Source organism: Argentina anserina, chromosome 7 (assembly GCF_933775445.1).
Source record: "Argentina anserina chromosome 7, drPotAnse1.1, whole genome shotgun sequence".
NCBI classification, from domain to species: Eukaryota; Viridiplantae; Streptophyta; class Magnoliopsida; order Rosales; family Rosaceae; genus Argentina; species Argentina anserina.
This window is the reverse complement of record NC_065878.1, coordinates 17473921-17495512: the sequence shown is the minus strand read 5'-3', so window position 1 is coordinate 17495512 and position 21592 is coordinate 17473921. Positions and strand designations below refer to the sequence as shown.

General features: G+C 37.2%; 6 protein-coding genes across 6 annotated transcripts; 5 read left to right on the top strand and 1 right to left on the bottom strand.

Annotated features, from left to right (window-relative positions):
- The first annotated feature begins 27 nt into the window (after positions 1 to 27).
- On the top strand, positions 28 to 1530 carry LOC126803696 (putative F-box/FBD/LRR-repeat protein At3g49480). Its single transcript, XM_050531452.1, has 5 exons — positions 28 to 137; positions 232 to 580; positions 694 to 870; positions 1033 to 1164; positions 1255 to 1530. The coding sequence occupies exons 1-5, from the start codon at positions 28 to 30 to the stop codon at positions 1528 to 1530; spliced, it is 1044 nt and encodes a 347-aa protein (XP_050387409.1).
- Positions 1531 to 2440: 910 nt separating this feature from the next.
- Positions 2441 to 2840, bottom strand: LOC126802138 (actin-depolymerizing factor 3-like). Its single transcript, XM_050529697.1, has one exon. The coding sequence runs from the start codon at positions 2798 to 2800 to the stop codon at positions 2441 to 2443; it is 360 nt and encodes a 119-aa protein (XP_050385654.1). The 5' UTR covers positions 2801 to 2840.
- A 2109-nt stretch (positions 2841 to 4949) lies between these two features.
- LOC126802839 (F-box protein FBW2-like) lies at positions 4950 to 6570 on the top strand. Its single transcript, XM_050530550.1, has one exon. The coding sequence runs from the start codon at positions 5029 to 5031 to the stop codon at positions 5929 to 5931; it is 903 nt and encodes a 300-aa protein (XP_050386507.1). The 5' UTR covers positions 4950 to 5028; the 3' UTR covers positions 5932 to 6570.
- A 7113-nt stretch (positions 6571 to 13683) lies between these two features.
- LOC126803134 (uncharacterized) lies at positions 13684 to 14315 on the top strand. The gene has a single exon (XM_050530890.1). It carries the CDS (start codon positions 13938 to 13940, stop codon positions 14304 to 14306), a length of 369 nt encoding a protein of 122 aa, XP_050386847.1. The 5' UTR covers positions 13684 to 13937; the 3' UTR covers positions 14307 to 14315.
- Positions 14316 to 16737: 2422 nt separating this feature from the next.
- LOC126803137 (protein argonaute 3-like) lies at positions 16738 to 17437 on the top strand. The gene has a single exon (XM_050530893.1). The coding sequence runs from the start codon at positions 17008 to 17010 to the stop codon at positions 17365 to 17367; it is 360 nt and encodes a 119-aa protein (XP_050386850.1). The 5' UTR covers positions 16738 to 17007; the 3' UTR covers positions 17368 to 17437.
- A 785-nt stretch (positions 17438 to 18222) lies between these two features.
- Positions 18223 to 20841, top strand: LOC126802907 (large ribosomal RNA subunit accumulation protein YCED homolog 1, chloroplastic-like). The gene is made up of 3 exons (XM_050530622.1): positions 18223 to 18345; positions 18894 to 19551; positions 20312 to 20841. Exons 2-3 carry the CDS (start codon positions 18983 to 18985, stop codon positions 20715 to 20717), a joined length of 975 nt encoding a protein of 324 aa, XP_050386579.1. The 5' UTR covers positions 18223 to 18345; positions 18894 to 18982; the 3' UTR covers positions 20718 to 20841.
- The last annotated feature ends 751 nt before the right edge of the window (positions 20842 to 21592 follow it).

Here is a 21592-nt window from a genome sequence, read left to right as displayed (position 1 = left end):
ACATACTTTCCTCACTTCCAACTTTAGATGACCACAGTTTTGTCTAGAAGATGGAACAACCAGTGGACTTCTATCCAAAAGCTGAAGTTTTATGAGCGTGTAGATTATTTTAGGACTGCTCACAGTCACTCTGATCGGTTTGCTACATTTGTTAATCGAGTGCTTCTTTTTCGGGACTCATCAGACATCCAGAAGTTCACACTTCGTTTTGCTAAGTTTTTCTTTCAGCAGGATCTCTCTCGACTCTCACATTGTTGATTGGATGTGCACTGTTGTTAGGTGCAATATGATTGCAATTGCACTCCGACTTGAATATAATGGGGAGCCTATTCAAATGCCTAGAACTGTTTTTACTTGCAAAACACTGCAGAGTTTGAGTTTGCACTTCATTGGTGGGCATATTACTTTTGATGCTCCTACATCCTACTGTTTCCCCAGTCTCAAGTCCCTCAAAGTAAGCGTTACGGATCCTGTTGAGCATGAAACGGAAAAGATTTTTTCTTCCTGTCCTAAGCTTGTTTATCTGAGAATACATAGTTCAGCAAGCTTATTTTCGGTAATTGCTGCCTTTAATTTGAAGGTCATTGCACCTGAGCTGAAGCGGTTGAAGATAATCTCAATAGTCCCCAGCCAAGATTTTATGTTGATGCCCCAAAGCTAGAAAATCTTTATCTCTGCTGCTTTTGCCTTCAGCCAAATTTGGTTTTGGATAATACAAAATCCCTGCTGGTCAGAGCTAGTATCCTCTTTGAGATCAATGACAATCTTGTAGAAGAAAGACAGGCTTCCTTACCAAACCTTCCAAATATGCTCCTGCTGGCTCAAATTTCTGAGGTCAAAGATCTGTATCTTACGGCTCCTCTTCTTATGGTAAGTGTATCCCAACTCCCAAGTCCCTTCTAGCCTAATCCGTAAGTTTATTACTGTTTGTTTTGGTACCGTATGACTATGACACTATGACTTGAAATTTTCTTTAAAAATGATTTCTACTTGAGTTTTTGTTTGATAAATAAACTTTTATCTTTCACCAAGGATTGCTGCCTCCCTGCTTTTGGTTATTTGACTAAGTTGGAGTTGGTTCTTTATGGTTGCGATTACTGGAAATGCCCATCAGCTGTACTTCAAAAAGCTCCTAATCTGGAATATCTGTTTTTTTTTCGCGATGTAAGTAACTATCTATGGAATTCTTAAGATTTTCATTAATACAACATGTATCTCCTGATGAAGTTGTTTCATGTCATTTAAATTTTTCAGAAAACTGAAGGTGATAATGAATGTTTGTGCGATCTACCAGCGGTTGTGCCTATATGTCTGTCATCACATCTGAAGAATATATTCATATGGGGATTCAAGGGACGGAAATGTGACATAAAAGTGGCAGATTATATGTTAAAGAATAGTTATCATCTGAATACGTTCACCATCATCTACTACAACACTGGTGCTTTGGATAAGAAAGAGTTACACAAGGAGCTTCATAACAAACATAAGCTCCTGTCGACATTTAGGTATCACATTTCTGTGTATTGAAATGTTGTGCTCGAGGGCAGAAGGCCTCGTGTTGATAAAATTACTCCTTTTGACTAGGAGGACAGGCGAACTGGTGAAGTACTATTTCTGTGAACCAAGCAAGTCAAAATCAGAATATAGGTGTGGAACTTTCTATTCAATTGAGGTCGCACTCGAATGTTTGATTCTATTTGATACAAGTATATTTTGCAGATAGTACAATATTCATCATGCTTGTGTCAATGGTGCTTTGTGTTTTTGCCAACTAAAATCTCTGCTTATATTCCTATATGCCATGCTTATAATCCTGTACATTAGGTTCAAGACACAGCTGGTTACTGTTCTTTTTTACAAGCATATATATTGTTAGCTGATCATGTGCTGATATTGATAATTTCATTCAGATACGGTAATCTGTGACCAATTCGTTGATTATAATGCCGTTTTTTTCGTTACTTAAGATGAATACCATCTTGGTACGAACTCTAACTGGAGATTTGGAGTTGTGAGGAGAAATCCTCGCGTTCGAGTTTTTTTTTTTTCATAAAAGCATGATCCTTTATAATGATCCAAAGTAAAATGACAAGGGTCATGTACAACACATAACATGAGGTAAGGTGTCGTCCTAAACCCCCACAAAACAACTACATATTAGTTTTTCTTGACATAGAACTACCAAAGCAGCCACTCAAACATATAGGTTCTATAACATAACATATCATATGATATACGACAAACCAGGGACACTTGTTCAAAACGAATAAGAAACAACGACAGAACTTGGAAACTGATGTCATCATTAGCCAAGTCGCCATTCCACAATGTATAAACATTCCACTCAAGTAACATAGGCTGAAAGGAAGAAATCCCAACCAGATATCCTACGTTATATATTTAGCTGGCACGGCTCTTGATGACATCAAGGTGAATCTCAGATCTGAATTCCATCAAGCTCTCTCTTGAATCTGTCCTTTGAGCTCGCGTAGATCATCTTGTTCCTCACCCTTGATGTATCGGGAGACCATGCGATGAAGAATATCCGGCTTTTTGGGACACCCTCTGGTGTAAGAAAATCAAAATCAAAAATTGCATAACGGCATTCATCAGAAGGAAGGCTATCTGTGAAAGCTTCATAGCTTTGTGCAGGATCACCAGTTGCTTCCACAATGACTTGCTTTTGTTTCTCCTCAATCTTGAACACTATTGATCGGTAGGCCCTTTTTGTCTTGAGCTCCAGAAACTTCATCTTGCACTCATCGTGCACAGCCATACCAGATGCTGCATTGGCCATTTTCGGGGTTCAGCCGAGGAGCGACGGAGTAGGAGGAGTGATAGGGTCAATTCCTCCTTAATGAAGGTGTGAAAACTATGTGATGTTCACATGAGTAAATCAAGCACACATATTGTTTTGGTGACCCATTAATTGGTGGAGTTGGTTTTATTGAAACTTGGAGCAACCTTTGTTGAAGGTAAGAAACAAATGTACAACCTTATGGTGGTAGGTGGTTGATTTGTTTGACAAAGAAACAAGAATGCATTGATGAGCATGCTAACATTGAGCATGAATCAAGGAAGAAGATTGAATTTGCTTCCATGCATGTTACATGCAAATGCATGAATTGCACAAAGATGTTTGCCTATATAAAGGCATGAGAAGTGGTGCAATAAACATAGAAGAACAATAAGTGAGAGATCATCTTGTGTGTGATCAAGAGTGAGAGATAGAGAGAAAACTCCAAGTAGAGAGTTTTGTGTGTGTAGCAAAATAAAGTGTGTGAGAGTGTATCCCTTCAAGTGTGAGTCTTGAAGTAGTGTTTCTTTCGGTGTAACCTTTCTTCGTATAGTGGAGGTTCTTTATTGTTGCTACCCGTGGACGTAGGCACTTTGCCGAACCACGTTAAATCTCAGTGTTCTCTTTCATTTTATTTTCGCTTGTGGTTGTGAGTTATTTCGATTTCCATTCTTCAGTTTATTCTTCCGCATTCCTTAACAAGGAGGAGAGGATATAGGGGTTTCTGTTCTCCGATGACGACGACTTGCAGAGCGTTACAAGTGAAAAACAGTGAAAATGTATGGAGGGTTAAAGTAACAGAAAGCTGTAGAGAAACAAAGCTCCCTGTGTCGCAAGACCTCTATAGATTCTATAGCTTGGCATTTGGTGCCTGCTTTATTGTCCATTTGCTCACCAAAACTAGCAAATGCAGCACAAAGAGACTATTTTTAAATGCATCATGCCTAATTATACAGTGACTTCAAAACAGATTACGCAACGATTAGATTTTTTATGCAAAACTGTCGATCTAGCTAGTCGAAAACATTTCTTCGACTAAACTATGCCAACTATCACCAAACCGCCCATGTGATCCATATAAACCAATTTTGTCCCAAGATTGGTTATTTTAGATCCTTTAGATTAATAAATATGGAGGACACTATAGTTTGGTTAAGGGTAAGATTGTATTTAACTGACCATAAAAATTATGAATTTTGTTTTTTGCATTAAGTTCTAAACTATTATGACAAGGTCAATGTAGTACCCAACCTCAAAATTGTACCAGTGTAGCACCCAAACTTGCAATTCGCTACCAACGACAGGTCTGAGGCCAATTTCCATCACGGCTCTGTCTTCTAGGTTATGTGTCCCGCACGTGACCACAAAAAAAAGTATTTAGTACTCAAACTCTTGTAGCAATGTCAATGTAGTACCGATACTTTGAGTTGTACCAATGTATTACCCAAACTCGCAATTTTCTATCAACGTAGTACCCATCCGAGCCAATGTCGCTCTGGTCCGGCCCGAATGTGAACCAGGAAGGTGGGGTGAGGGGAGTGGTGGGGGTAGAGGTGGAGGAAGGGGGAGGGTCGAGGGTAAGGAGGTCATAGGTGGAGGAGGTGAGGGAGACGATGTGATGGCTCAAGGCGGAGCTGCTAAGTTGGGAGAAGTCGTCATCGTGGTTGAAGAGATTGGAAAAAACACAACCACATCGTCTCCCTCACCTCCTCCACTTACGGCATCCTCACCCTCGATCCTCCCCCTTCCTCCACCTCTACCCCCCACCACTCCTCTCACACCACCTTCCCGATTCACATTTGGGCCGGACCAGAGCGACCTGGGGTCGGATGTGTACTATGTTGATAGCGAATTACGAGTTTGTGTACTATATTGGTACAACTTAGAGTATGGGTACTATATTAACCTTGCCACAAGAGTTTAAGTACTAAATACTTTTTTTTTGTGGTCACGTGTGAGACACGTGACCTAGAAGACGGAGATGTGATAGAAATTGGCCTCAGACCCGTCGTTGATAGAGAATTGCGAATGTGAGTACTACACTAGTACAACTTTAAGGTGAGGTAATATATTAACCTTTCACGATAGTTTAGCACGGATGCGAACAAAAATTCAAAAATCATACGTGAGCATTTTATTGACCAAAGCTGGTAGCCCAAGCTCTTTCACGGACGAGGAAAGTTTCCCCTTTCAGAGAGAAACTCAGAAAGGAAAGCTTAGCTCTCAAGATGTCTGCAAATCCTCCGGAAGAAGCAGAAGACCAAAACCCCACCATGGAATCATACCTTCGGCTTCTCCATCTCAGTTCCAGTCCCCAGAGGGTCAGCGTTGATGAATCTGATCGAAGATGGGAGGACTTGAACCCGGACTGTTTGGTCAACGTTTTTGAAAGAGTGGGAACTGGGTCACTTCTAGTCTCTGTCCCTTTCGTCTGCAAGTCATGGTACAGATCGAGCCTCAACCCTGCTTGCTGGCAACCCCTCATTGTACCAGACGATGTCCCAGGTACGGATTCTTTCGACATTAATGGGACTGATGATCTTTCAAGTTATGATGTTCAAGAGGAAGAGTCTAGATTTCAGTACTTTGTGAGAAAAAGATTTGCAATTGAGTTTCAGCTTGATTTGCGGGGTTTCTCCACCGCTAGGTTTTTCAAGTTTTTGATTGATCGTAGCATGGGAAATGTGATGTTTCTTAAGCTGCCTACTGGCTCTTATGCTTTAGAAGTAGTGCTTGAACATGTGAAGAAGAAATGCAAGAGTTTCTGTGGGTTGAATGTGTGTGATGCTGATATTGGGAAGAAGGCGGCATTGACCATTGTTAAGTTTGTGCCGAAAATTAAGTGCTTATGGTTGAGGAGGGCGAGAATTGGTAGGCAGGGTCTTGTAACTTTATTGCAAGGCTGCAAGGGCCTGGAACTTTTGGATGTTAGGGACTGTAGTGGTTTCGATGAAGGGGATGAAGAAATAGCCAAGCTTGCTGCTAGTATTCCTAAATTTATGAGTGAGGGTTCTAGAGTTGGACAAGGAGGAGGAGGGCATAGGGTCTTGTATGGATACCGATTTGGAGGGCGCCGAGTCTTGTATGTTGGAGGAAGACAAAGAGTCTTGAATGTCCAACGAGGAGGATAACGAGTTGTGATGACATTAGAGGACAAGGAATGAGTCTGGTGAGGGTAACAAGGGATGAGGAGGGCAGATTTCATGGGTTGATGATATTGTTATGTGTACCAACTGCATTTGTTTGTTTTTTGTTTTTTAATAATGTGTGTCTGTATTTGAACACCTAAATCCTGTCTTTGGAAGACATCTATGAGGTTTTACTCAAACTATGTATAGTTTGGGTTTATGATTGGCCAGTTAGACAAGCTCGTAGTGCAGCCTCTATTGGGAGCGCTGAAAGAATGCTATGGCAATATTTCAAGATCATGGTTTCTTGGAGTTGCATCTGCCGCCAGTTCTAATCGAGCTCACATTATGGTTATGCATGATGCCGACTTTTTTTTTTTTTTTTTCTGTTGAATAAGTAGAGAAGTAGCTGACAAAGTTCTAGAGGAGAGCAAAAAGGAACAAAACGATCAAATATATACGTATGTTATACGGAAGAGTGTTGGAGTTTAGTACTAGTGATTATTGCTTATGTTTTACCCTTTGCTCTGTCGTTGGTTTGCTGGATGTTGTAAGGGTTCATGCCTTCATGGTGTAAAAATCGTATTTGATAACTATCGTATCTGTCAATCCATATCTTATCAAATGTAGGTTTAGTCTATAGCTTGTTAATTGTTAACTTGTTATGCAATACCTTGAAGTTTAAGGAAACCTCGTTAAGAACGGAATCATCAGAGCAAGTATTTTAGAGTACCCTCACATAACCTATCTTGTGAGAAAAAAAACCCTAGGTCAACAAAACCACGATCCAAGCAAGTCCTTTTAAAGCAATTTGCATCACGTACCAGAGGAGGACGAGAAATCAATGCGGCTGGATTGGCTTCTAAATCCCAAACGCAAGTACCCGCCTGATCGAAGATGGGAGGATTTGAACACCGACTGTTTGGTGAATGTGTTTCAGAGAGTAAGAACTGAGTCTATACTCTTGGTCATCCCTTGTGTCTGTAAATCGTGGTACAGAACAAGCCCCGATCCTGCATTCTCCTCTTCTTCCCGGACACTGAGATCGGATTTGATCCTTGGAGATTTGAAGTTGGTATTGAGGATCCTTGGGATTATCATAATGAAACCGAGAATTCTCGCTTCGAATACTTTATAAGGTGTGCACGCGAATATGAACTTGATTGGAGCAAGTTCAGCGTCCCCAAATTTTATCATAAACGTTATCAATCGCAGCAAAGGAGAAGCGCAGTTTCTCAAGCTACCTGGAATCTACTGGGCATATACCTCTACTGTAAGGGAAATTCTGGAACACATCAACGAGAGGTGCAAGAAATTTAGCGGGTTGCATCTGTCCAATGCGTCCATATTAAATGATGACGCATCTATAATCATAAGATTTGTGCCTAAAGTTAAGTACTTGTGCTTGAGGAAGTCACACACCAATAGGTATAGTCTGGTAACTATACTGAAAGGCTGCAAGGACCTTTAGGTTTTAGATGTGAGGGAGTGTCTTGGTTTGATGAGGGTGATGAAGAAATTTTAAAGCTTGCATCTAACATTCCTAAATTCATGTGTGCTGGTTCAAGATATAGCAACAACTTTGTGAGGGCTCCCCTGATTGAGATTCATGGGGAGGAAGAAGATGAGAATGTGATTCAACAATTGATGAAATATTCCCCCCGTGACCCAGTAAGCTTCCGTTATATCTTGTACATCGTAATTGGTTGGTGTCTAGTTTTCTTGCCACTTGATATGCGTATTTTGTGCGACGTTCTTAACATGTTTTTACCTCCAGTTGTACTTTGTCTAGCTCTTATCGTTGTAGTATTGAGTCATTTAGTCGAGTTAAAAGTCTATGGTGGCGTTGGTTGCATTTTAGTGTTAAAACAGGTTGAAAACACATAAATTGTCGAGAGTCATGTTTAGAGTATGATTCCTTGTGTAACTAGGAAACCTAGTTAAATTAAGAGTCTTTATTAATCGGCATTTCTCTAACATTTATGATATATTTAGAATCCTACTTGCATTAGGAATATTTTTTAGACTAAAAAACGTACCATTTGGGAAAATCTTATTTGAACTTAAACTTTTATTCCGTAACTTTCCTAATCTTACTCAAATATTCTAGTAACTTACTTGATCTTTTTATATGAATTATCTTGTTTTTATTATTTTCAGATTGTACAATAAAGGAAAAAAATAGAAGAAAAGTCAAGCAAATGAGAAAAATAAAGAAAGAATGAGACACCTACAAAGGAGAAAAAGAAGTAATTTATCAAATGAGATTGCACCCACCAATGACAAAAATAAGTGAAAGAAAAAGAGAGAAAGAAAAAGGAAGAGAATAAAAAGAGATAATGCAAAAAAGAAAAAAGGAGACACCTACAAAGGAGAAAAAGAAAGAATTTATCAAATGAGATTGCACCCACCAATGACAAAAATAAGTAAAAGAAATTGAAGAGAACTAAAAAGGAAGAGAATAAAAAGATATAATGCAAAAGAGAAATAATAAAACATCTAAAAAGAAGAAGAAGAATGAATTCATCAAAGGAGATTGCACCCACCAATGACAAAAAATACTTGTAAAATGTAAAAAAAAACAAATTAATTAAATTTTTTATTTTATTTTTGTAAAGTGTAAAAAAACAAAAAAAACAAAAAAAAACTTGATCTTTGTAAAAATAATGTGTACTGTAAATAATAAATCGAAAAACAAAATTCATAAAATAAATATATGTGAACAGTAATCTGTAACAGTAAAGTACGCACAATAAATAAAAAATCTTGAACAGTAACTTTGTAAAAATAAAATATAATTTGTTTTATTCTATATTTTGTGATAAATGTTTTAATTTGTTGTAATATGCATATAGAATACTTGTTACACTTAGATAAATTTTTAAGGAAGCTAAAATGTTTATTTATGTTTAGTTTATTGTAAGTTATAAAGTGAACGGAATAGGTAAAGTCAATTTTGTTAATATTAGCATTAACCCTCCATTTATACCTTGCTAAGGTTACTTGGGCTTGAGGGCGACTTTTATTAATACTTTGGAGTCAGTCTAACACACAAAGTTATCCGAACTGAGTAAGAGACATGCTATTTTCATTACACTGGTTAAAGGTTTACAAAAGTAGATATCAGAGGCCCATAGACTGACATATATCTCAGTGATGGAGTCGATTATGAAATCATCATTTCGAGTATGTGGCCCCCGTAGTGTCCAACAAATGAGTCATGCCTTGTGATTATCTCTGATTCTAGCTATCCAACATTCTGAAACAAATGAATGAGTTTGTGTATAGACAATGTACTTAGGCCGCACGTTCACTCGCTTTATAGCTTAGAAAATAACTTCGTATAAATAGATGTATATAGTTTCAAAAGAAAATGATATTCTAACTTTTAAGGTATATCGGATAAAGCAAGACCCTTATCTAGGGCTGTTTCAGTCCATTGCACAGTTAGCTCATCTGCTTCACGTATCTTAAATGTTAGGATTGTGTGTGAATATAATCAATTAGACTTAGTAATACTTTACACTTGTAGATTTCGTAAAAATAAAATAAAATAAAGAATAAAAAAATAATGAAGAATAAAATAAAATAAAATAAAATGATTAGAGGAAAGAAGTTCCAACTCGGCCAGAAAGTTTTGTTATTCCAATCGAGGCTTATGTTGTTTCCAGGGAAACTTCGTTCGTGTTGGGTTGACACCATTTGTTGTTCCTAACGTGTTTGCTTATGGTGCAGTTAAGATTTAAAGTGATACAACAGGGAAGACATTCAAGGTGAATGAGCATCGACTTAAGCCCTACTATGAGCCATTTGAGGAGCACACGTATGAGGAGACAATTATGACAAATGCGCCTAAAGGATAATGAACATGAGAGAGTCTAGGCTGAGAGGCTATAAAACTTAAGCGTTGCATGGGAGGCAACCCATTTCAACCGTATCTGTGGAGAAGTCGTCTACGAGAGTTTGAATTTTATAATCCATTCACTCTTATGGTTGAATTGTATATGTGATAATATGTGATCTTATTCTATGCTTATGAATTACATTCTTACTATTGAGCTTACATTGAGGGCAATGTAATTTTCTAAGTGTGGGGTATGTTTACAAGTCTGCTTTGTGTTTATTTGTTTCTGTTAAAAAAAAGTTTTAAAAAATGTGTTTGCTTTATTTGAGTCTTAGGATGCCCCTAAAGTCTAGGATGATTATGTCTCTAAATACATAGATGATGGTTTTGCATTCCATAAGAATTGAATTGTAAGTTTCATTAATAATGTGGATTTAATATGAACATGTGAGATTTGGATTGATTGATTATGACATACATTTTTGGTCAGTTTAAAATCCATAACAAGTTGTGAGTTTTTGATCCTATATGTATTTTCTTCATGAGATGTAATATGAAATTTCGTAGTTGTTCATGAACCTCACTATTCTTTGCATATTAAATATCTATGTGTCATAGCTTTTAATGGACTCTAGAATTTACTAGAATTCACTTTTGTGATTTTTGAAATTTTTAAGTCATAAAATGCTCTAATTTTGAAAATGATTTATGGATCATTTCTATGAATACCACCACTTTAGTCAAACAGCCATGTATCCTTTTATGTGCCTTGTTTGAGACCGTTTAGTTGAACCCCATTTAAACTTACATTGAACATTTTCTTCATTACCTATGTTATCTCCATGCTTAGTATAGTTACCTCTACCTTGTCTTATAGATTTTGCAGAATTCTTGTGGAGATGATGTTATGATGATGCATGAAATAAGTGTGGGGTGGAAGACATTTAAAAAAAGAATCAACAAGCTTTTAAGCAAGCATTGCCGAAAAAAAAATAAGAAAAAAAATGAATGATGAACTCGGCAAGAAAAGAAAAAAAAAGTTATATTGTCTTTCATTTGTGATTTGGAGGTGAGTTGTAATTGAAGGTCTAAATATTTTTTACTTGACCTTTGTCCATATTCACTTTGTGGTTAGAATGATGATTGTCCCCAACTTGTTATATTCGGCCCCTGATGGTGTGTGGTGTCATAAGGATGATGTTTACTCTGCTAAGTCTATAGGATTACCTATGTGATTCCTTGATATTCCATGCTTTTAGCTAAGCCTAAATATTTACCTTAACTAATGATCCTAATGATTCTTAAAATGAGCAAATCTTGGTTTGTGGAGATGATCACAAGAGTTGAGCATATGGTTTTGGTCAATTTGTGCACTTAGTTGTTAAATGAGATTTTTCTCTGTTATTCACAAAGTGGTTTCATTTGTTCAAATATGCAAGTTATTTGATACCTTAATATCCTTTCTTTGCAAATACTTGTGTGTGAATGATAACCATGAATCTGAGTGAAAAGAAGAGAGTATGTCTTGTGAGTAGGATTGGATTGACTAAACATGTTAAATGTTTATTATCTCATATCTGACTTATTCATATTATGAAACATGTTTATGAAACTTGGAATTTATGTGCTTACATTCAAATGCTTAAACTTGAACGCTATGTGTTTTGAGATTCTGAGGCAACCATTTAGGGGCAATAATGTCTTATTTAGTTTTGTTTTGCTAAGGGACTAGCAAAAGCCAAGTGTGAGGTAGTTGATAGGAGCACTTTATGCGACGTTCTTAACATGTTTTTACCTCCAGTTGTACTTTTCTTAGCTCTTATCGTTGTAGTATCAAATCATTTAGTCGAGTTAGGAGTTTATGGTGGCGTTGGTTACATTTTGGTGTTAAAACAGGTTGAAAACACATAAATTGTCGAGAATCCTGTTTAGAGTAGAATTCCTTGTGTAAGTAGGAAACCTAGTTAAATTAAGAGTCTTCATTAATCGGCATTTCTCTCACATTTGTGATATATTGAGAATCCTACTTGCATTAGGAATTATTTTTAGACTAGAAAACGTACAATTTAGGAAAATCTTACTTGAACGTAAATTTTTATTCCGTAATTTTCCTAATCTTACTCAAATATTCTAGTAACTTACTTGATTTTTTTATATGAATTATCTTTTTTATTATTATTTTCAGATTGTACAATGAAGGGAAAAAATATAAGAAAAGTCAAGCAAATGAGGAAAATAAAGAAAAAATGAGACACCTACAAAGGAGAAAAATAAGGAATTTATCCAATGAAAAAAATAAGTGAAAGAAAAAGAGAGAAAGAAAAAAGAAGAGAATAAAAAGAGATAATGCAAAAGATAAAGGAGACACCTAAAAAGAAGAAAATGAATGAATTCATCAAAAGAGATTGCACCCACCAATAACAAAAATAAGTGAAAGAAATTAAGGAGAAAAAGTCCAAGCTATAAGCCTATAATATTCAAGGAGCCAAAACTCTTCTATAAATAGCACATCATTCACACAAAAAAATGATCACTTATCATTTGCATTCAAGAGCCAAAACTCTACCAAGTTACTACTTCAAACATTCTTCACCAAAACAGCAAGCGATTCTCCTCCCATATACTAATTCCATCTCCACCGAAATCACCATTGAAGACACACCTCCAAGGTTTCTACAACGTGTGATTCTCGCAACTCATCTCCATGGGTTTGTTCGTTTTTGATTTTTTACAATACTTTGTCTATGAAGATTGTAGTATGATGTTTGTGTGAGATTATTGTTTTGTATTAAGAATCAAAATTTTCAGATTGTTTTATTGGATTGTTGGATCTTTGCCGAATTGATGGTTTCCTATAATTAATAAGTTTGTATTTCAATTGTTCTGTTCTAATAATCTTTCTCATAGTTTTAGATAATTTACAGATATTTGCATAAGAATTTAGTGCTTGGATGCAGTCCCTAAGATTATGTTTGAGTGCTAGATTCATCAACCATATTGACACAAATCAAATCATGCCATAAGTAGGTTTGGTTTGTGTTGATTAAAAGTGGTAAAAATTCTGGAAATTTGCATGTAAAACCATGGTGGATAACACCATACATGAAACATGTCTCCAACAAAGATTTGGTGCTTAAATGTAATCTTGTTTGATTTCTACTCTAAGTGTTATTGAATTCGATTGCATGCAAATTTAGATTAGGCCCTAAATCATTCTAAATGTTAATTGAAATCTTGCATGATTAGATGATCCCATAAGGCTCTAATTGTATTGGTGTCTAAAAAGTATGTAATTGGTCGAATTAGAATGCATGATAGGTTCGAATTTGTAATTATGTGGTGTAATGGTAAATTTGGTTTAAGTTTATTAAAGAGAAGTCGATCATATAAATAGTAATTTATAATTTATTTTCATTAGTAGTTAATAATCAATCTCAAATCCCATATTATTTGTTAAAACTAAAAGTGTAGAGTTCTCTTCAATTTCCCGTACTGAACGATCTCTGCTTATTCTATAATAACGTGATGTTTTACAGAGTTTATTATAGACGTTTTAATTAACAATCTATGACTACTTGCTAGTACAACTATACATTGTTTCTTGGCAGTTTGTTCATTTTGGTCTTGGCTTGAGTTTTGAGTGATGTGAATATGTTTCTGCATAGAATTTAGGCTAGCTTTAGTGTATTAGAAATTTAGAAGTGATGTATTTGACACCTAGAAATGACCGTTTGTTTTGAAACTTTGACAAAAAAGACTTTTGTTTTTCTTTTTCTTATACTTTATAATTGATTCATAGTAAGTTAGCAATTATCATTGTTTGAGTGGTTGAATTTTAGAGGAGCTCATTGAAACCAATATGAATCGTGTGTTTATATATATAACAAAAGAGCAGAATCCAACAGAATGACAATAGAATTACACAAGCGAAACTGATCTGAAAACTAGTACATAATTTTTATTTTAAATGGATGCAAGAAAAAAAAAAGAAATTTCATAAGATAAACAAATGTGTATAGGGTATAGGCTCGATCAATTTAGTGGCAGTGTCAACTAGCTCACGCACAGAACCACTGTAGGCCAGTTCCATGATATCCAAGGATGAGCAGCAACTTAATTCGATGGAGGAGGTGACAGAGAAGGCACTGATGGAATCGTGGTTGGAATGGTGGGAAGTGAAGGGATTGTAGTGGGGAAGCTGGGGAATGTGGCTGGAAGGGGAGGCAGAGTGAACTTGGGAGCAGTGGGAAGGTTTGGCAGTGTTGGATTTGGGAGAGATGGCATTTGGGTGCCTGGCACAGATGGGATTTGTGATGTGGGTTTTGGCAGAGTTGGCAATGGAGGCAGTGTAGTGGGCATAGGCAGTGTTGAAGGCAGTGGAGGGAAGCCCTTGGGAATCGGAATCGATGGAATTGAAGTCTGCAATAAGTGCCTGGCGCCGAAACTCATGTCAATGGTTGACAAACACAATGCTGCTACAATGATAGTTAATAGAGAACAATGCTTGAGGCCTGCCATGTTAGTTGAAAAATAAGAAACTTGATCTTTCTTTCTTGTTTGAGTTGATGAAAGAAGACTGAAGGGTATTTATAGAGAAGGAGACTCCAAAGTCCAAAGTTCTCAATGTTTGATGAAATTTAGTTGGGGTAGAGTAGAATACTAGAATAGTGGTACTGGGTAGCTTACCTTCTCATATGATCATATAGTTTTGAAGCCTGCTCAAGGTTAAAACTACCTTACCTACCTACCATCTTTAGGGGATCTCTTGATAATTAAGGTAAGCTGTTCTAGCTACCATCAACGCTAAACGGATGTTTATCTAGTAGACAATGTTTTATGTTTTACTTGAGAACGGAATATATTATCAAGCAAATTATTCCACGCATGCACGTACCTTTTTCTTTCTTCTTTTGTATAAATTTTTGAGAATGATATACTGATTACTTCATGCGAACCTGCCATGTGAATAGAGTCACTAGCTAACCACGTATATTCACAAGATTACACGAAATCATCAGCTGTTTCAATATATTATACTCCTTATATTACGAACTGCATTTTTTTTTCTGTTTCAAAGGACAACTTTATTCTTAATCGTATACAAACTTTCCAATTCTAAATGATTCATTTTGTTTTAGTTAGCTAATCGTGTAGCACTGGTTATCAAGTTCTTACAAGTATTTAATCGTTCATCTGATTAGTAACCGTGCATGCTTCCCTATTACGTAATTATCATTAAGTGAATGATACCTTTTCCAGACAAACGTAAATACACAATTGGCATATTCAGTCCACAAAGAGTATTGTAGTGTTTGATAGTGATTGTTTTGAGCCTTTGAGGGTGAACTTTGTGTTAATTTTACCCCAAATTTCCAAAGGATGGGTCAACACAGACTTCCCATATTGGTATTTGGACATATTTCTGACTGACCTCTTATTACAAGCCTTTCGCTTGTGTTTCGTGGAACTCCTTTGGTTTATCGTTTTAGTGGCAGAAGTCGTTTAGCCATGGTGGCGGGTTGCGATCTATTTTTAGGGGATGTATTTCTGCTTGATATGGTTGGTCATCAGTCGTTTTAGTGTGCATCTCCCCCCAAGAAATGTATCATCTTTTGTCAGCTTAGTGCTAAATTTTGAGCGAAAAGACTTGCAAGGATGATCTTGCAAAGATATATAGCGATGGTGTCAATGTGTTGCTCTAGTGGTGCAACGATCTTTGTGTATTGGGTGTTAGGGAGTGTATTAATTGTAGGGAAATATCACCGTTTTGCTTCTCATATTGGTAAATTTTTATGATACAATAATAGGATTATTGTTGGAGATGAGAGATCTCACGTCTAAGAAGTGACAAAGAAAATAAAACTTAGAAATTGGTGGATAATAACCAATTGTACCGAGGCCTTTTGTGATTAAAATCCAACACTTGTGAGGTGGCTAAGTTGGGACAATATCGGTACAGTTGGTCCACGGGCCACGCTTGTCGCTGTTTAACATGGTATCAGAGCGGGTCCCTCTCCAGTCGCGCCTCCAATCTTTCGTGGGCCCGAGTTGGGTGCCACTTTGTCATGCCATCAAAGGATTTCCGATTGGATGGCCACTAAGTGTCGTTGGTTACTGGACCTTAGTTTCTTTCATCCCAGTATGTGTGATGTTAATTTGTCACGTGCAGACCTAAAAATTAGATTGCACGTGAGGGGGCGTGTTGGAGAGGAGAGATCCCACATCTAAGAAGTGACAAAGAAAATAAAGCTTATAAGTGGGTGGATAATAACCAATTGTACCAAGGCCTTTTGTGATTAAAACCCAACACCTGTGAAGTGGCTAAGTTGGGACAATATCGGTACAGTTGGTCCACGGGCCACGTTTGTCGCTGTTTAACAATTATTAGATTCAGACAATTGGGATTCCTGAGGGTGATAATTAACAACTAATTAATTGGGTCATAGCATGCATAGAATTCCAGTGTAATAGAAATGATGAATATCGACTTGAAATGTACTCGTGTTTGGATGTTAAGGGATGTGTGGGTTTTTCTGAGCGTGATCGGGGAATAGCGGGCTCACAGAGTTTATGATGGATGCACGCCAAGGGAATGGGAGATTTCTGGGGTTATGTAGGGTGGTGAGGACCTATATTGGATTAATATATATATATATATAGGTGCTTTTTAGACTTGAGCCAGTTTGAGATTGTTGGGGTTTTTGAGGGTCACGAAGACTAATGCATGTACGTATATAGCTTAGCAATTGGTGCATTATGTTCTTGAGCACCAATTGTTAAGCTATGCACGTACCTGCATGGATTATGCCCCATCAAACTTGAATGTACAAGAAGTCTAGAACTGATGTTTATTGACACCCTGGAAATGAACTTTTAATTTGAAATCCTCAAGTTTATAGTTGAATCATGGTAAGTTGGCAGTTATCATTTCTTGAATAATTGAATTTTAGAGGAGGCCATTGAAATAGATATGAATCATATATATAACAACAGAGCAGAATACAGAAGAATAACAATAGTATTACACAAGCGAACTGATCTAAAAACTAGTACATAATGCGTCTGAAGTGGATGCAAGAAAAAAGGAAACAAATGTGTATAGGGTATAAACTCGATCAATCCTGCGATAGTATCATCTCATACACAACCAGTGGAGACCAGTTCCCCAAGGATAAGTTGCTGTTTAATTCGATGGTGGAGGTGAGAGGGAAGTCACTGATGGAATCGTGGTTGGAATGGTGGGGAGTGAAGGGATTGTAGTGGGGAAGGCGGGGAATGTAGTGGCTGGAAGTGGAGGTAGAGTGAACTTGGGAGCAGTGGGAAGGTTTGGCAGTGTTGGGTTTGGGAGAGATGGCATTTGGCTGCCTGGCAAAGATGGCATTTGCGTTGTGGGTTTTGGCAGAGTTGGCAATGGAGGCAGTGCATTGGGCATAGGCAGTGGAGGGAAGCCCTTGGGAATCGGAATCGAAGGAATTGAAGTTTGCAATAGGTGCCTGGCGGCGAAACTCATGTTAATGCTTGACAAACACAATGCTGCTACGATGATCGATAATAGGGAACAACGCTTGAGACCTGCCATATTGGTCAAAACATAAGAAATTGAATATGTGTTTCTTGTTCGAGTTGAAGGAAGAATTAATGGTATTTAACAATTTCTATTTTATAGGATAGAGCTCCAAAGTTCTAATTGTTTGATGAAATCTAGCTAGGGTAGTGTGGAATTGTGGTACGCTGGGTGGTTTACCTTCTCATATAGTTTGGGAGTCTCAGATTTAAAACTACCTTACCTAGCTACCTACCGCATGCCATGGCCTATAGGTAAGCAATCTTATCAACTAATCTAAACATAATTTTGTCACGCAACCCTTGTTTACTTCACTTCGGTTGATATTTACTGACAGACTTATATCAAAATTGTCTCATATGCCATGCACGATTTTCATAGAACATTTCATGAAATAAGCCAGTCGAAAGATATCAGTAATCTTAAGCCTAAAACTTTTAACAATACTTGGTTTAAACGGAACAAGTTTTAGGCACAGTTGTGGTCTACTAGACAGGTGTAATGCTGGTTTCAAAAGGTGGCACAACTCTAGTTGGAAAAACGTCACAGAATTTTACACAGTCCAACACCTGGTGGCGCTCAAAATGGAAACATGGCGACCTGTGCTGGTCAAGTGATAACTGTGCCATCAGAAGGCAGAAATCAAGCAAGACCTATCAGTGACAAAGCTAAATGTTTCCGTAAACAAAAAATGAAAGTTAAGTGTGTTCAATCTAAAGCACAGAATGTTTCATCGTAGTAATATGCACAATTGCCTTGGGGAAAGGAGGACCTGCATGCACTCTAGTAATATGCATATCACATTAGGGTGTTGTTTCTTTGCCTTTTGAAGCAGATCATTGTGATTTGTGACTAAATTGCATTTCATACATTTGCAGGGACTATTTAGCAAATGGCGGTTTCTTACCTCTTTTGCCAAGCTTATTTGCTTCTTGTTTGCATAGCTGCGCTTGCTTCTATCTCCCAAAACTCTCTGTTTCTCACAAGGACAGCAGCTTCCATGGTCATTGTAAGTACTTTGTTGTCCCTATCTTTCCTTACGTAGGATCCTCTTCGTCTTCTTCACGCATTTCGGTTAACATTTCATAGGTTTAACTTGTATTTCTACCAACATATGTTTGTTTTGTTTTGTTTCTGGGTATCGTGTGCTTGAAATTGTTTATGTACTTGAAGATTACTATACATGTGGTGTTAAACTGTTCTCAAGTTCTTGGAAAATAGAAGACCGGTTTTGTTGTACCCAAGGTGTTTGTTGAAATGCCTAACTCGAATTTCCTTTCAGACTTTCTTTAACAACTTATATCCCATTTTGGTCACTGATATAATCTTGAGCCTAAGTTGTTCATGTTTTGTCTCATAGGTCTTCTTCAAGCTGCACCCCATACACTTTACTTTGCTCACTGAAATTATCATTATGGGTCAAATTAATCTAACGTGCAATTATCATTATCTGGGTTTTCATTCTGGTCTGAATCAGTTCCTACTCTTTGGCAGATATGATTGCGCCAATTCACTTGTAGAGTTTCTTATCGTATTTACTTGACCATTTTGTTACAGGCAGCAAACAGTGGTTAATTCTAGTACTTCAAAGTTTGCGTTTTTCGTCTAAGTAATTATCAGAGGCCTTGACAAACTTGAAGAGGACAATGTCTTTTGTAGTAACGTCACCCTCTATTGTCAGCTCTTCATATATTACCCGACGTGGAGGTTCTAGGTTGAAATGTTGTGAGGGTACTTCTAAGGTTTCACACTTTCCCTGTATTCATTGCAAGTTTCAGTCTTGCATTACTAAGAATATCCATACACCATTGAGAAGAAAACCAGATGCTATGTCAACGTCCACAGTGATGAATTGCGCAAAACCCAATTTTCAATCTTTCACTGATGAAAGCACAGTTTTTCTTGATTTGGGTGATCATGGAGATGAAGATGGTGAAGATATAGATTCACCATGGGAAGGGGCAGTTGTTTACAAGAGAAACGCTTCGATAACACATGTTGAGTACTGTACTACATTGGAGAGGCTTGGGTTGGGAAACCTTTCGACAGAGGTCTCCAAATCTAGGGCTTCAGTAATGGGGTTACGGGTGACCAAAGCTGTGAAGGATTATCCAAACGGAACGCCAGTTCAGATTTCCATTGACATCACAAGGAGGAAGCAAAAATTGAGGCTTGATGGGATCATTAAAACTGTCATCACACTGACATGCAACAGGTATGCACCAATATTACCCTGTCATGCAGTAATATTATGTTCACTTTGTCATATGCCTTTGAGTTTGCACTTGCACATTTTCGAGCTGATTTTGAAAAACTGTCAAAATTTCTTGTTTTGATGTATGTTGGTTCTATCTCATTCTGGATAAGAAAACATGTCTTCGTTAAAGTATAGTATGACTGAGATAGTTGTAGTCAAATCCCTGTGTGTTGGGTCAGAAAGTTGTCCCTAGCTTGGCTTGTAGTCTGGAAATAAACTCTAAGATACACTTTGGGTTTACAGAATGGTATGTGTGGCCATCTAAAAGTGCAAGGTATGTTTGATCAGTTAAGTTGTCCACTAGGTTGGCTTGTAGTGTGGAAAACTATAACAATACAGTTTGGGTTTTACAGACTAGTAAGATCTGAAAGTGTACTGTATGTTTGATCTGATCACCCTGTCTATTATAAAAATAAAAATAAACAAAAAAAAACCTCAGCTGTAGAAAGATGCAAGTAGAGAGCAGATGAATGTTGTTTGAAATTGGGGGAGGGAGAATTAAGTAAATAGATAGCAGGGAGCCAGGGACTAGTAAGAGGACATCTATTCTGTTCATGTAAAATGTTGGTTGTATATTCAAACAACTGAGGATGGGTTGGTGTAAATGCTTTTGATGTTGCAATGGGAACTGGTAAGTAGAGGGGTAAAAGATGAAAGACAATGTAATCATTTCCTGCATTTATGATTATTAAAATAACATGTCGTGTTTGTGTGAAAGGTGCGGCGATCCAGCAGCTGAGTCCATCTTCTCCAACTTCTCACTTCTCCTAACTGATGAACCCGTAGAAGAACCTGATATCCTCAATATGGGAGTAATATATGGAGACAATGTCAAAACCAGTACAGGATTTGGTGGGGAGGAAAATGATGATGACTCAATTGACTTCGAGGATCAGCTGTATTTCCGCCCCGAGGACAAAGAAATAGACATTTCAAAGCACATAAGAGACTCAGTGCATCTGGAGATTACCATCTCTGCGACTTGTAATCCGAATTGCAAGGGACTGTGTCTCAGTTGTGGTAAGAATTTGAATACAGGTAATTGTATTTGTGGTAAGCAGGAGGTAAAGAAGACTACTTTTGGACCTCTTGGAAATTTAAAGAAGCAAATGCAGCAAAGATAACTTGCATGTCATGTATTTTTTTCGTAGACGACCAAGCACTTTTGTTCAAGCTCATCTAAATATTTATACAATGACCAATTGTGGATATATCCTCTTGTTTGTGGAGTTCTTCTATGATCTTGCTCATTATATTTAGCGAGACGACCAAATGAAACGAGACAACCAACGAACAACTTCAAACTGGAATACTGGATGGTACCCTGTACTTGATCAATGTGTTATGTACCTATTGTTTGATCAAAAATACTCAAATTTAGCATTTCCCGAGCGATTAATTCAGTATCATTTTCTTGGTTGAAGTTTCCGGGTTTCATTTTGACATTAAGTTTCAATATGAAAACACTTCAAACATCATTTAGTCGAAACAACAAGTGTGTTGTTTATCGAGTTATGTAGAAGCCTTTGTTTAAGAAACATGCCAAATGCTTCTTTCAAGGATTACTTCCAAGTTCGTCATCGTCTTCACCGAATCTAAGTCTACACCAAGTTTCAGACACCAATTTGAGCAAATGGTACTAATTAACCACCATCCAACCAGGCCAACGTAAGATTGAGACAAAAGTGAAAGGATGCAATAACCAAAGCTTTAGTACTTCTGAGATTTGTTTCTTGCAGAAATCCTAATTCCCAAACTCTTGGCAAAGAAGATTCACATGTCAATGTCCAATGGTTGGATAGTCAGAGACTGCTATTCAAGTAGATATACACGCTAAAATACTTAGCCCAACTCTTATTCAGTTATCAGTATACACTATTTTCGTTGCAAGATATTTACATCGTCTTTGATTTATATAACAATGTTGACAACTTTTTATAATTCATATTAGTAGATTATAATCTCATCTACACAATCATGTAATCTACCAAAGTTTCTG

Excerpts from the sequence above, each read along its gene's own strand:
- LOC126802839 (XM_050530550.1), top strand. The coding sequence starts at position 5,029 with ATGTCTGCAAATCCTCCGGAAGAAGCAGAAGACCAAAACCCCACCATG.
- LOC126803696 (XM_050531452.1), top strand. The coding sequence starts at position 28 with ATGACCACAGTTTTGTCTAGAAGATGGAACAACCAGTGGACTTCTATC. Across the intron at positions 871-1,032 it reads TTACGGCTCCTCTTCTTATG|GATTGCTGCCTCCCTGCTTT; the intron begins GTAAGTGTATCC and ends TCTTTCACCAAG. Across the intron at positions 1,165-1,254 it reads ATCTGTTTTTTTTTCGCGAT|AAAACTGAAGGTGATAATGA; the intron begins GTAAGTAACTAT and ends TAAATTTTTCAG.
- LOC126802138 (XM_050529697.1), bottom strand. The coding sequence starts at position 2,800 with ATGGCCAATGCAGCATCTGGTATGGCTGTGCACGATGAGTGCAAGATG.
- LOC126802907 (XM_050530622.1), top strand. The coding sequence starts at position 18,983 with ATGTCTTTTGTAGTAACGTCACCCTCTATTGTCAGCTCTTCATATATT. Across the intron at positions 19,552-20,311 it reads ATCACACTGACATGCAACAG|GTGCGGCGATCCAGCAGCTG; the intron begins GTATGCACCAAT and ends TTTGTGTGAAAG.
- LOC126803137 (XM_050530893.1), top strand. The coding sequence starts at position 17,008 with ATGGTGGGGAGTGAAGGGATTGTAGTGGGGAAGGCGGGGAATGTAGTG.
- LOC126803134 (XM_050530890.1), top strand. The coding sequence starts at position 13,938 with ATGGTGGGAAGTGAAGGGATTGTAGTGGGGAAGCTGGGGAATGTGGCT.